Source organism: Camellia sinensis, chromosome 3 (assembly GCF_055761805.1).
Source record: "Camellia sinensis isolate YWXY chromosome 3, ASM5576180v1, whole genome shotgun sequence".
In the NCBI taxonomy this organism is placed as follows: domain Eukaryota; kingdom Viridiplantae; phylum Streptophyta; class Magnoliopsida; order Ericales; family Theaceae; genus Camellia; species Camellia sinensis.
Genome location: NC_138963.1, coordinates 39,988,115 through 39,998,896, shown reverse-complemented (window position 1 = coordinate 39,998,896; position 10,782 = coordinate 39,988,115). Strand labels below are relative to the sequence as shown.

At 36.0% G+C, this 10,782-nt stretch overlaps 1 protein-coding gene across 2 annotated transcripts; it reads left to right on the top strand.

Moving 5' to 3' along the window:
• Window positions 1–3,044: 3,044 nt before the first annotated feature.
• LOC114296532 (uncharacterized) lies at window positions 3,045–10,528 on the top strand. Of its 2 annotated transcripts, none has more exons than XR_003641223.2 (5): window positions 3,045–3,238; window positions 5,053–5,121; window positions 5,646–5,735; window positions 5,995–7,051; window positions 9,962–10,528. XR_003641223.2 is itself a non-coding variant. In XM_028240829.2 (5 exons), exons 2-5 carry the CDS (start codon window positions 5,086–5,088, stop codon window positions 10,438–10,440), a joined length of 915 nt encoding a protein of 304 aa, XP_028096630.2. In that variant the 5' UTR covers window positions 3,045–3,238; window positions 5,053–5,085; the 3' UTR covers window positions 10,441–10,528. The 2 variants fall into 2 exon arrangements, 1 of the variants encoding a protein (XP_028096630.2); XM_028240829.2 differs by having other exon boundaries at window positions 5,995–6,304.
• Window positions 10,529–10,782: the final 254 nt, after the last annotated feature.

The following is a 10,782-nucleotide window of genomic DNA, read 5'->3' as shown; positions in this document are numbered from 1 at the left end:
AAACACTGCGATTTATAGTGGTTCGGCACGCCAGGCCTACATCCACTCCCCAAGGAACCTCCTTGAGAATTTTTTTTTACTATCAATTGAATAAATACACCACCAAGCTTGTGGATTTGGCACAGGACTTACTCTTATCTATTGAGCCTCACTCAACAATAAATGCCTTATCCTTACAAAATCTCTCACAAAAATAAGGAATAAGAATAAGTGGTACTTGAACTCACTTTTACAATAATTCTCTCACAAAGAGTAGATATGAAAGTGTAAGATCAAAAGCTAGACTTAGATCTGAAAGTTAAAGAGCAGAATACTCAGAATTTTGGAGCTCACAGAAATATTTTCTCTTCAAGTTCTTGGTTTTTCTCCACATCCAACACTTCTATTTATACACAAAAATATACCCGTTGGACGCTCCTTGCTGATGTCATGGCTTACATAAGCACGCTCTTGATGTCATCGCTTACATAAGCACACTCCTTGATTTTGAATAGTCAGCAAAAGATAAAAAATAAGACTGATTTTTTTCTTTTTGTTTTTTTTTTTTCAAACATGGAGCCACCATTTTTGTAGACAATTTAATATAAAGTTCACAACTTTCAAACAAACAAATAATTTTCTCCATCTAGTTTATAATATATATATATATATATACATATATATATAACTCCATCTGTTTTTTCTTGTTTGATTATAATATGATATAATCAATGTAATGTAAAAAAAATTTAATAGCGCACGTGATGTATTCTATATATATTATATGCAATATATATATATATAATGTTCTAATCAAATATTTGCATACAGAAAAATCTCTTTAAATGATATTTATGATGGATCTGAAATGATATTTATGATGGATTTGAAAATGTATGTCATCTTTAAAATATTGTATATGTTGTAGAGATTTTAAATTAAATATATTCTACCACTACACATTTGGATATATCACTTTTGTCAAAAGAAGACAACCCATTAATATCATATTTGTCAATATAATACAACCAATCAATCATTTTAATCAATTTTAATTTTGTCAAAAAGTGAATAGTGATCAGCCTAAATTTTCAAAAAGTGAATAGTAAAGTTTTCAAAAATATTTTTATTTTGTCAAAAAGTGAATAGTGATCAACCTAAATTTTCAAAAAGTAAATAGTAAAGTTTTTAAAAATATTTTTATTATAATATTTAACAAATATATATATTTTTAAAAAGATAATATTTTGTGTCAAATAATATGTATATTAAAAAAATCCAAATTGTTACAAATAATATTTTAGACATCATCAAAATTAAATAATATGATTAACAAGGTCCTATATACCATCGCTAAACAGATCGGGAAGCCTCTCAAAATTGATCTTACAACGGCCATGGCTACCAGAGGCAAATACGCCAGAGTTCGCATTGAAATGGACCTGAACAAACCCCTCTGCCCCAGGTAAGAAAAGCTATAACATTGAATATGAATCCATCCACTCATTTTGCTTCTTCTGTGGCAGGGTGGATCATCGAAGGGAGCTACGCCGAAACAAAGCAGCACACCAATCCTCACAGGTGCCTCAAGCCACAAACTCGCCGCCGGCCGGTGATGGACTAGCCGTTTCAGAGAACTATTCAACGACACAATTACAGATGAATGACAGCCGACAACGTTCAGCGGACACTGATGCTGGTTTTAGGCCATGGATGTTGGTTACCAAAAAGACCTGAAGGCCCACACCCACTCGGAAGGCCCAGAATAGTGGACCTAGCCCAAAATCCAATAAATTTGCTGAGTTGGGCAGTTCTGTTTATCAGGAAGAGGGATCTGGACGAGGTAAAAAAACCAACAGATTGGGCCTAGATAAGGAGGCCTCCTCATCCTTCAATGTTTCGACCCCTTCTGGGCAAGAGATTACCACAGTTAACCAAAGGACTAACCACGCTAAGATCCCCAACCACTCTGAAAGCTTAGGATTACCCCCATTATACCCAACATCATATACATCATCCAACCCATGTGCAAATCCAACTTTGAGCTCACCTACCCATAATGATAATGACAACACACAGAAAGAGTACACTCCTACTCTGGAGCCTGAAACTACTTCTCCCAAGGATTCTGATACCATATCTCCAGAAATCCCAATGGACGTGATAACTGAAGCCCCCTCAAACTCTCTCTCACCTATACCCCCCTTTAAACCATTCCATATCTCTCAGAGAAGGGAAAGCAAGAGCTAGAAAACCTCCTGATCCAGACATCCAACATGGAAGAGGAGATGTGTAACGACCCCATCACGTGTAATGATTAGTACATGATTAATTACGAGGATTGAAATTTAATTGCCGAGTATTGTAATTTAATTTGGGATTTATGAGGATTGTGGGATTTGACCCGTATATGATTCTATTAAAGATTTATTTTGAAATTAGAAATTAAGGGTCCAAATGGCTTAAGGAAGTGAAGTTAAGAAGTTGAATCAATTTAATATTAATTATGGACCCATTTGGGAGTTTAATTAAATATTCGTTTCAGTTAGTAAAATTGAGATTCGATTAATTAGATCCGAATTGGAGAAAATTAAGTTAATTAAATTATGAGGATTGAGAATTGTGACTATTACGAATTAAATTTATTTATGGGGTGCGCAATTTGAATATGTAATTTATTGACAAAGATTTGGTGTCTGATAAAAAATTGAAGGCCTAAATGATTTGGGGAATCAAAATTGAGGATGAAAATAAGTTTAATTTAATATTTGGAACCTTTTAGGAGTTCGATTAAAAATCTGATTCAGATTGATAAATTTAATTATATTTAATTAGGCCCTAATGGAAGTCAATTAGACTAATTAAATTATATGAGATTTGAGATGAGTTATAATTAACTAATTTTGTGTTAATTAAAATTTATTAAGATTAAGTGATGCTTAATTAAATTATTCCTAGACATAAATTGAATTATGGACTAAATTGGTGTTGGGGGTGTAAATGGGTGTGGGTGTATTGAGATATCTGTGTATGTGTGTGTATCTGATGTGTTGGAAAGCAAAGGAGAGTGCACGTGTGCTATGTAGAGGTCAAGAAGAAGTGATATGTATTGTTTAGTTCATCAATTTGCTCGGCTGGAGACAAAACCGAGAGAGGGAAAACACTTTGATGGAAATTTTGGAAGGAAAAAGAGCAACTCAAGTCTTGTGTGGAAATAGGAAGAAGTGAACTCAAGAGATTCAACCATGGAAGGCTTAAGGTAAGGAATTGAAGCTTAAATTTTTGTAGACAAATCACCTAAAAGCTGAAATTAAAAATGGTTGGATTCAATCTCATGTAATTAATAGAAATTAGCAAGAAGATGAAGAAAATTGAATTTATGTTTATAGATTACAGAGATAAATTGGAAATTAATTAGTTAGAGTTTGATTTCTATTATTCTTCACAAATTGAAACTCATCCTTGCATGAATGTTGGAATTTCAAGGTTTTAGATTTAATTCATATATAAAAGATTGATAAGTTTAAATTTGGGTTAGATATGAAGGAAATTAATAAAAATCTAAATTAGAGTAATTGAAGAATGAAATTATGATTTGATTTTGAATATAGAAAATTAGTTGGTTTTAATCTTAATTTCATACCTACAAATACTTTCCTAAGAGTCATATAACTTCAATTTCATGTAAATTAAAAGGAATTAGTAAAAGGGTGATGAAATTGAATTAGATTCAAAATTATAGAAGTTAATTTGAAATGGGTTGCATGCATGTGGATGGTTATGGAAAATAAATTAGAAATTAATTATTTTGGGTTTGATGTTGTGATTTTGCATGAAATTAAGCTTCATTGTTACATGCATGAATAAATTTTACAAGTCTAATACTCTAATTATACATGCATCATGGGTTTTGAAGGATTTGGATTAATTCAATCTCATATTTTGAAGAGAAAAAAAAAAAGAAATGTTTTATGAATATCAAGTTTATGGAAAATTAGAATTAATCCTAATGCTAGATAAAGCTTTGATTTTATAATTAAATTTTTAATCCATCCATGTAATGTAATTTAAGATTTTATTTAAATTAAACATATTTTGATTATGAATTAAGTTGAGGTTACAACTTAAGTTGAGTTCAAGATTATGGAAATTAGTTGGAAAATTTATAAGAAGTTTCATGACTCCAATTTCATGATTTTAAGGAAACTAGAAAGAACTTGAGGCCAATTTTATGTAATTAAAGAGAAAATGAGAAATTGAAGCTATGATCAAATGTATGAGAATTAATTTAGAAATTAATTACTTTGGGTGGAATTTATTTGTCCTAACATAAAATTGAGTTCCAATTGTATGTACATTATGAATTTTTCAAGAGTTTTGAAAGTTTAATTCGTGTTTTAAAATTTGTGGGCTTGAAATTGGGTTTGATATGGGGAAGATGAGTTAAAACTAAATTTGGACAATTGGAGTATGATTTTGAATGAATGATTTCTAATTGAAAGTGTGTATTTAATTATACAATGGTTTTTCATTTTTGTGTACCAAAAGTACATGTTTTGAGGCTTTGAATACCAAATTTGAACTTCAATTGCAATTTTGGAATTTCAGAATTTGTGTTGTTCGCTCGAGCGAGGAAAGTCTCGCTCGAGCGTGAAAATCAAGCTCCCAGTAGTTTTTCAAATTTTATAGTCCACTCGAGCGACCAAAGTGGCGCTCGAGCGGGACCCATTTTCAGCATATTTTGAAAAATTGCATTTAGTTCACATTTTTATTCTCATATCTTTCCAAGGCATTCTAGACATGATTATGACTCAATAACGATTAATAAGCTACCAATCAACATAGATTAGTTAGTTGAAGAATTAATCATTGATCTAGTGGTAATTGCTTAAGAAGCCAAGTAAAAGATCAATCTATTTGGAAAAGAAGGGCTTAGTAATGAACGAATATGTGAAATAAGAACCCGGTTTATTTGAATAAGAAAGAACAAGCGTAGTAGAAGACTAGAAAAGTCAAGTTTGATCAAGGGAGTAATATTGTATTTCAATGTGTATATGTTATGTGCTTGTGTAGGTCACGCGCCATTGTCTGCCTGATTTATCGGATATGTCAAGTCTGTCTGATTTGCTTCTGCAGCCATCTGTGAGTAATAACTTAGTAAAGTTATGCTCAACTGTATCTATTTTCTGTGTGATAAAACAAGATCGGTTTTCCGAATTGATATGTTTTGTACAATGAATGATTGTTTAATTTCTGATATGTATTCGTGACATCCTTAGCATCATGTGATATCTGTTAGTTGTTACCCGGTATCGGAGGTTCTTTTATGGAACTTATATCCGTCTGTACTCTGTTACCCGTACTGGAGGCCCGGTCATGGGGGTTCAGCTTCTGTTTTGTTACCCAGATCCGGAGGTTCCTTTGTGGAATTGGTTATTTGTAACCTCACGCGTATGCGTTCTGTTCTGTTCTGTTCTGTTAATGCTAATGAATGTATCACGTGAACGTAAGCATGACTTATGATTTCTGTATATGATCTGGACAAATTATGAATTTGATACGAAACTGAATTATGATTTCTGAATCTGTATGGACTTATTCATTAAAACCCTTTACTCTGTTATTATTCACTGGGTTTTGGCTCACTGTATTGTTTATGTATGTAGGTGATCAGGCGCGTGACCAAGCTTAGAGGCATCTGTCTAGAATCTGTTTTGTCAGCCAATCTATGTGCCTCCCGTGGAGGTTCCGGATATGTTAAGTGTTTAACGCTATGTGATTTAAAGTTTAAGTTTTGTTTTCGTGTTTGGTTGAACAAGTCTTGTGTATTTTGTAAATAGGGTTAAGTCCTTTTTTGTCTAATCTGTATATGTATAACGACTTAAAGATAATGTGCATATATGTATATAAAAAGTTTAAAATTTTCTGTTTCATATAAGTCTGCATAGCTCAATGGACGTTGTATATTTCTTATTTGCTTCCGCTAGCCCCTAATATTATGTTAATCTGTCTCAGAGGCCTTCGGTAATCCCAGGATTACTGGCCGGTTACGATGCTAAACCTATAGGGGTGGGTTTGGGTCGTGACAAGATGAACCTCCCAGAAGCAACAATCAACAAGATGGAAGACAACAACTTGGGGCTGTTGTTAGAGTCAGGGACAGAAGTAATTCACCAAGTTGACACAATCTGGTGGATAGAGCAAATAAAGCTGAGAATCGAACCAGGGTGGAGCAAAACAACCATACATCCACTCCACTCCCTGAAAATGGCATCCATGCGGTCGATAGACCAAGACCATCGTAGGATCCGTAGCCTCTTACCAGGTATTATAGCTGATCCTCTACCATCATTTCCATCCATGGACTCGCTCAAAATCTTGATTTGGAACTGCTGCGGGGCTGGTAACAATACCTTTCGACGCAACATGCGTGAGCTCCTTCAAACCCACAGACCTGGGATTATTGTTCTCTTGGAAACGAAAGTCATGTTTAGTTCCATGGGAAATTTCTTCAGCAACATGGGTTTTTTCGCAGCTACTATTGTTGACCCAGTGGGACGATCAGGTGGAATTTGGTTAATCTGGGACACTAACCAAGCTAATGTTCATGCATTTGCTGTTACTAATCAATACATACAAGCCACGGTTCATAAAGAGGACTACGAGGAATGGGTTTTCAACGCGGTGTATGCCAGCCTTAACCCCTATCTGAGGGAGGCTCTTTGGGAGGAGTTGGAAGACACAGCGAGGAACTTAAACAAGCCTTGGCTTATAGCCGGAGATTTCAATGACTATGTTAACCAGAGTGAGAGGAGAAGCTTCCCACACACCCCTAATCAGAACAGAACACTGAGGTTTATGGAAAGGATCAATAATTGCAATCTTATTGATTTAGAAAGTGTTGGTCCCCGTCTCACATGAACAAACAACCGTCAAGGCCTGGCTAACTCTATGGAGAGGTTGGATCGAGCTATGAGCAATGATCAATGGCGAGCCCTTTTTCCTGAAGGAACTGTGAGGACTCTCCCGCGAACCTACTCGGATCATTCTCCACTGATAGTATACACTCAAGGTATGCATTCCTTTAACCCTCAAAATAGGCCTTTTAGATTTGAAGCGGCCTGGCTTTGCCACCCTAATTTCCCTGAGGTTGTTCATCTTTCTTGGTTAAACAAAGATTTTAAACTCCTTGAAACTATTGACAATTTTACTCAGAATGTTAAAACTTGGAATAGAGAAGTCTTTGGTAACATCTTTAAACACAAAAGAAATCTGTTGGCCCGTATTGAAGGCATCCAAAAAACTCAAGCCCAGGTCTTTTCTCACAACTTGCATATCCTGGAGAAAGACCTCATCAAACAATTTAATTTGACCCTTTTTCAGGAAGAGATTCTTTGGTTTCAAAAATCCAGAAACAAATGGCTCATTTTGGGAGACAATAACACAAGATTCTTCCACATGTCTACCTTAACCAAGCGTCGAAAGCTTAAAATTCATGTGCTAAAAGACGACAATGGTAATTGGATCTCGAACACCAATGAACTCAAAAACCACATCATGGATCATTTTAGTCAACTTTTCCAATATGAGGAAATTCACCTTGTGGATAAATGGATTAACATTGCTAGAACCTGTTTCACCTCTGAAGACAATAATCATCTCCTTGCCCCTATGTCTAACTCTGAAATATGGACAGCCATTAAAAACATTAAAGCCTTCAAAGCCCTGGGGAAAGATGGACTCCAAGCTATTTTCTACCACAAACACTGGAACACTATTAGCACCTATGTTTGCCATTTTATCCAAGAGTGCTTTCACTCTAAAAAGGTCCCCAAAGAAATCAATGAAACTCTCATCACCCTTATACCCAAGCTGGATAATCCCGAGTCTTTAAAACAATTTAGACCCATCAGTCTTTGCAATGTCATCTATAAATCCATATCTAAAATCATTGTCAACAGACTCAGACCTCTCCTCCCTGACCTTATCAGTCCCAACCAGAGCAGTTTTATCCCTGGCAGAACCACCACTGATAATATTATCATAACCCAAGAAATCTTCCATACACTTAGATGTAAAAAAGGTAAGCTTGGTGGCATGATCCTCAAAATTGACCTTGAGAAAGCTTATGACCACATTTCCTGGGATTTCATACACCATACCCTTAAAGAATTCAAACTAACTCCGAATTGGATCACTCTCATCATGAACTATGTGACTTCTGTTAATTCTGCTATAATTTGGAATGGAGAAACTTTACCCAACATCAGTGTGGGGAGAGGTCTCAGGCAAGGAGATCCTTTCTCCCCTTATTTGTTTATCCTTTGCATAGAAAATCTCTCCAACATGATTCGTTTTAAAACTGAGAGTAGAAAATGGAAGGGCCTCAAAGCTTCTAATAACAGCCCCCCCATTTCCCACCTGTTTTTTGCAGATGATTTGATTCTCTTTGCTAAAGTTAATAGAAGTAACTGTAATTGCATTATGGAAGTTCTATCTGAGTTTTGTGGCATGTCTGGTCAAAAAATTAATTTTCATAAATCCAAAATGTACATTTCCCCCAACATCCCTAGAAGAGAAGCTCTCCCTCTCAGCAATATGTGTGGCATCTCCATCACTACTGACCTAGGGAAATACCTGGGTACTCCTCTCCTTCACCCTAGAGTTAGCAAAACTCATTTACAAGATATTCTTGACAGAATGGCCAAAAAACTATCTGGTTGGAAAGCCAAAAATTTATCTCTTGCAGGCAGAGCTACCCTAGTCAAGGCTGTCACTTCTTCCATGTCTAATCATCTAATGCAAACCATGGAAATTCCAAGAAGGGTATGTGACCAAATTGATAAAATGAATAGAAATTTTCTCTAGGGTAATATAGAGGAGAGGAAGAAAGTTCATCTTGTTAACTGGCAGCAAGTTTGTAAATCTAAGAGTAATGGGGGCCTTGGTATAAGACAAGCTAGAGTCCAGAATTCAGCTCTCCTATCTAAGTTGGGATGGAAATTGACTAATAACTCTGATGAGCTTTGGTGCAAAATTCTAAAAGCCAAATATCTCAAGGGCTATTCAGTCTCTAACTGGCCCACCCAAAGAAGAGCACCACACACTTAGAAAAGCATTATCAGGAATGAGGAGGTCCTGAGTAGGAATATAAAATGGAATGTTGGCACAGGGGAGAACATAGCCTTATGGATAGATTGGTGGTGTGGTAACCAACTATTGTGTATCACTCAACCAGGGGCTTACATTGACAACACAACCAAAGTTAGTTCTATAATCAATGAAAAAGGACAATGGGACTTAACCTCAATTCAAGATCTTATTTCCCAATCAGTGAAAGAGAAAATTTTCAGTATATATAGACCAAGGTATGTTACTTTTAGTGATAACCCTCTTTGGAAAGGCTCCCTTAGTGGACAATTTACAACAGCAGCAGCTTACATAGCTATTTTAAATGAGGACAGAGAGGAAGTGAATTGGCAGTGGCTTTGGAAAATAAAGGCCCCTAAAAAACTCAAAACCTTTCTCTGGCTTGTTTTGCATGAGAGGCTTCTGACTAATCATATGAGGTTCATCAGACAACTTTCAAACTCTGAGATTTGCCCCAAATGCCAAATTTGTAGAGAAGATATGTACTATCTACTTCGGGACTACCCTAAAGCTAAGGCAATATGGCTTAACCTTAGAAGTCTTGACTGGTGGCAGCATAGTAACAACACTTCTCTGCAGGCTTGGATCAAAGTTAATATGAGAAGCAAGGATCGAGTGCACAATATTCAGTGGCCTATTGTTTTTCTAACAACACTCTGGCACATTTGGAAAGGGAGGAACAAAGAAGTGTTTGATAACCTCTCCACACCTTCATATATAACTGTTAACTCCATTTTTGAACAAGCTATGGCAACTCAGGAGGCCTTCTAGGCCATCCTGAACCCACATTTCAGAGATCCTAATCTAATGTTGTGGTCTTGTCCTTTTGCAGGTAAACTCAAACTAAACACGGATGGAAGCTCCAGAGGAGACCCAGGCCAGTCTGGATTTGGAGGGCTGTTCCGAGATGAAGTTGGAACCTGGGTGTGGGGGTACTTCGGCTATTTAGGAAGTTGCACAAGTTTGGAATCCGAGCTGTGGAGAATTTACAGAGCGCTGACCATCATCATGCAGAAGGGATTGACCAACATTGACATTGAGACCGACTCACAGACAGCTATAGAGTTGATCCGAGATGGATCTGCAGCAAACTCTCCCTATCGAGCACTCATTGAGGATGCTAATTTCCTCCTACGGCGCTGCCAATGCACACTTAAAGCCATCCCTAGAGAAGCTAATCAGAGTGTTGATGCTCTGGCTAACATAAGTGTAAACCAGCATGACCACACTGTCTTTCTAGAGGATCCTCCAAGTTCCATTCTCTCTTTTTTGATCACTGATATGAGCACTGTTAGCTCTAGTAGGGATTGATGTATCCCAGGAATGTGGTAGTAAACTCTTCTTTGTTGAACTTTTATCTTCCGCAAGAATCAAAAAAAGAAAAGAAAAGAGAATTCACTCCACTCCTTTGGTGATTCTTTAGTTTATATATATAGTCAATGATTTACAATCAATCAGGGAATTATTACAATTGTACAGGCTGAAATTATGCAAAAAAAAAATTAGAATAAGATCACAACTATTATGGCAAAAAATCTACAATGGAATCTCATTTGATTATGTAATGATTCATTCAATTTCCTTGACTCAATTATTGACTTGAACGGGTGGTCTGCTGATTTTTTTGAGCTAAACATTTATCACTATCAGAGA

Bases quoted from the DNA above. Each gene is read 5' to 3' on its own strand.
- LOC114296532 (XM_028240829.2), top strand. From the start codon at position 5,086: ATGTCAAGTCTGTCTGATTTGCTTCTGCAGCCATCT. The intron at 5,122-5,645 runs GTGAGTAATAAC...TTATGTATGTAG, and splicing joins ATTTGCTTCTGCAGCCATCT to GTGATCAGGCGCGTGACCAA. The intron at 5,736-5,994 runs GTTAAGTGTTTA...AATCTGTCTCAG, and splicing joins CCCGTGGAGGTTCCGGATAT to AGGCCTTCGGTAATCCCAGG.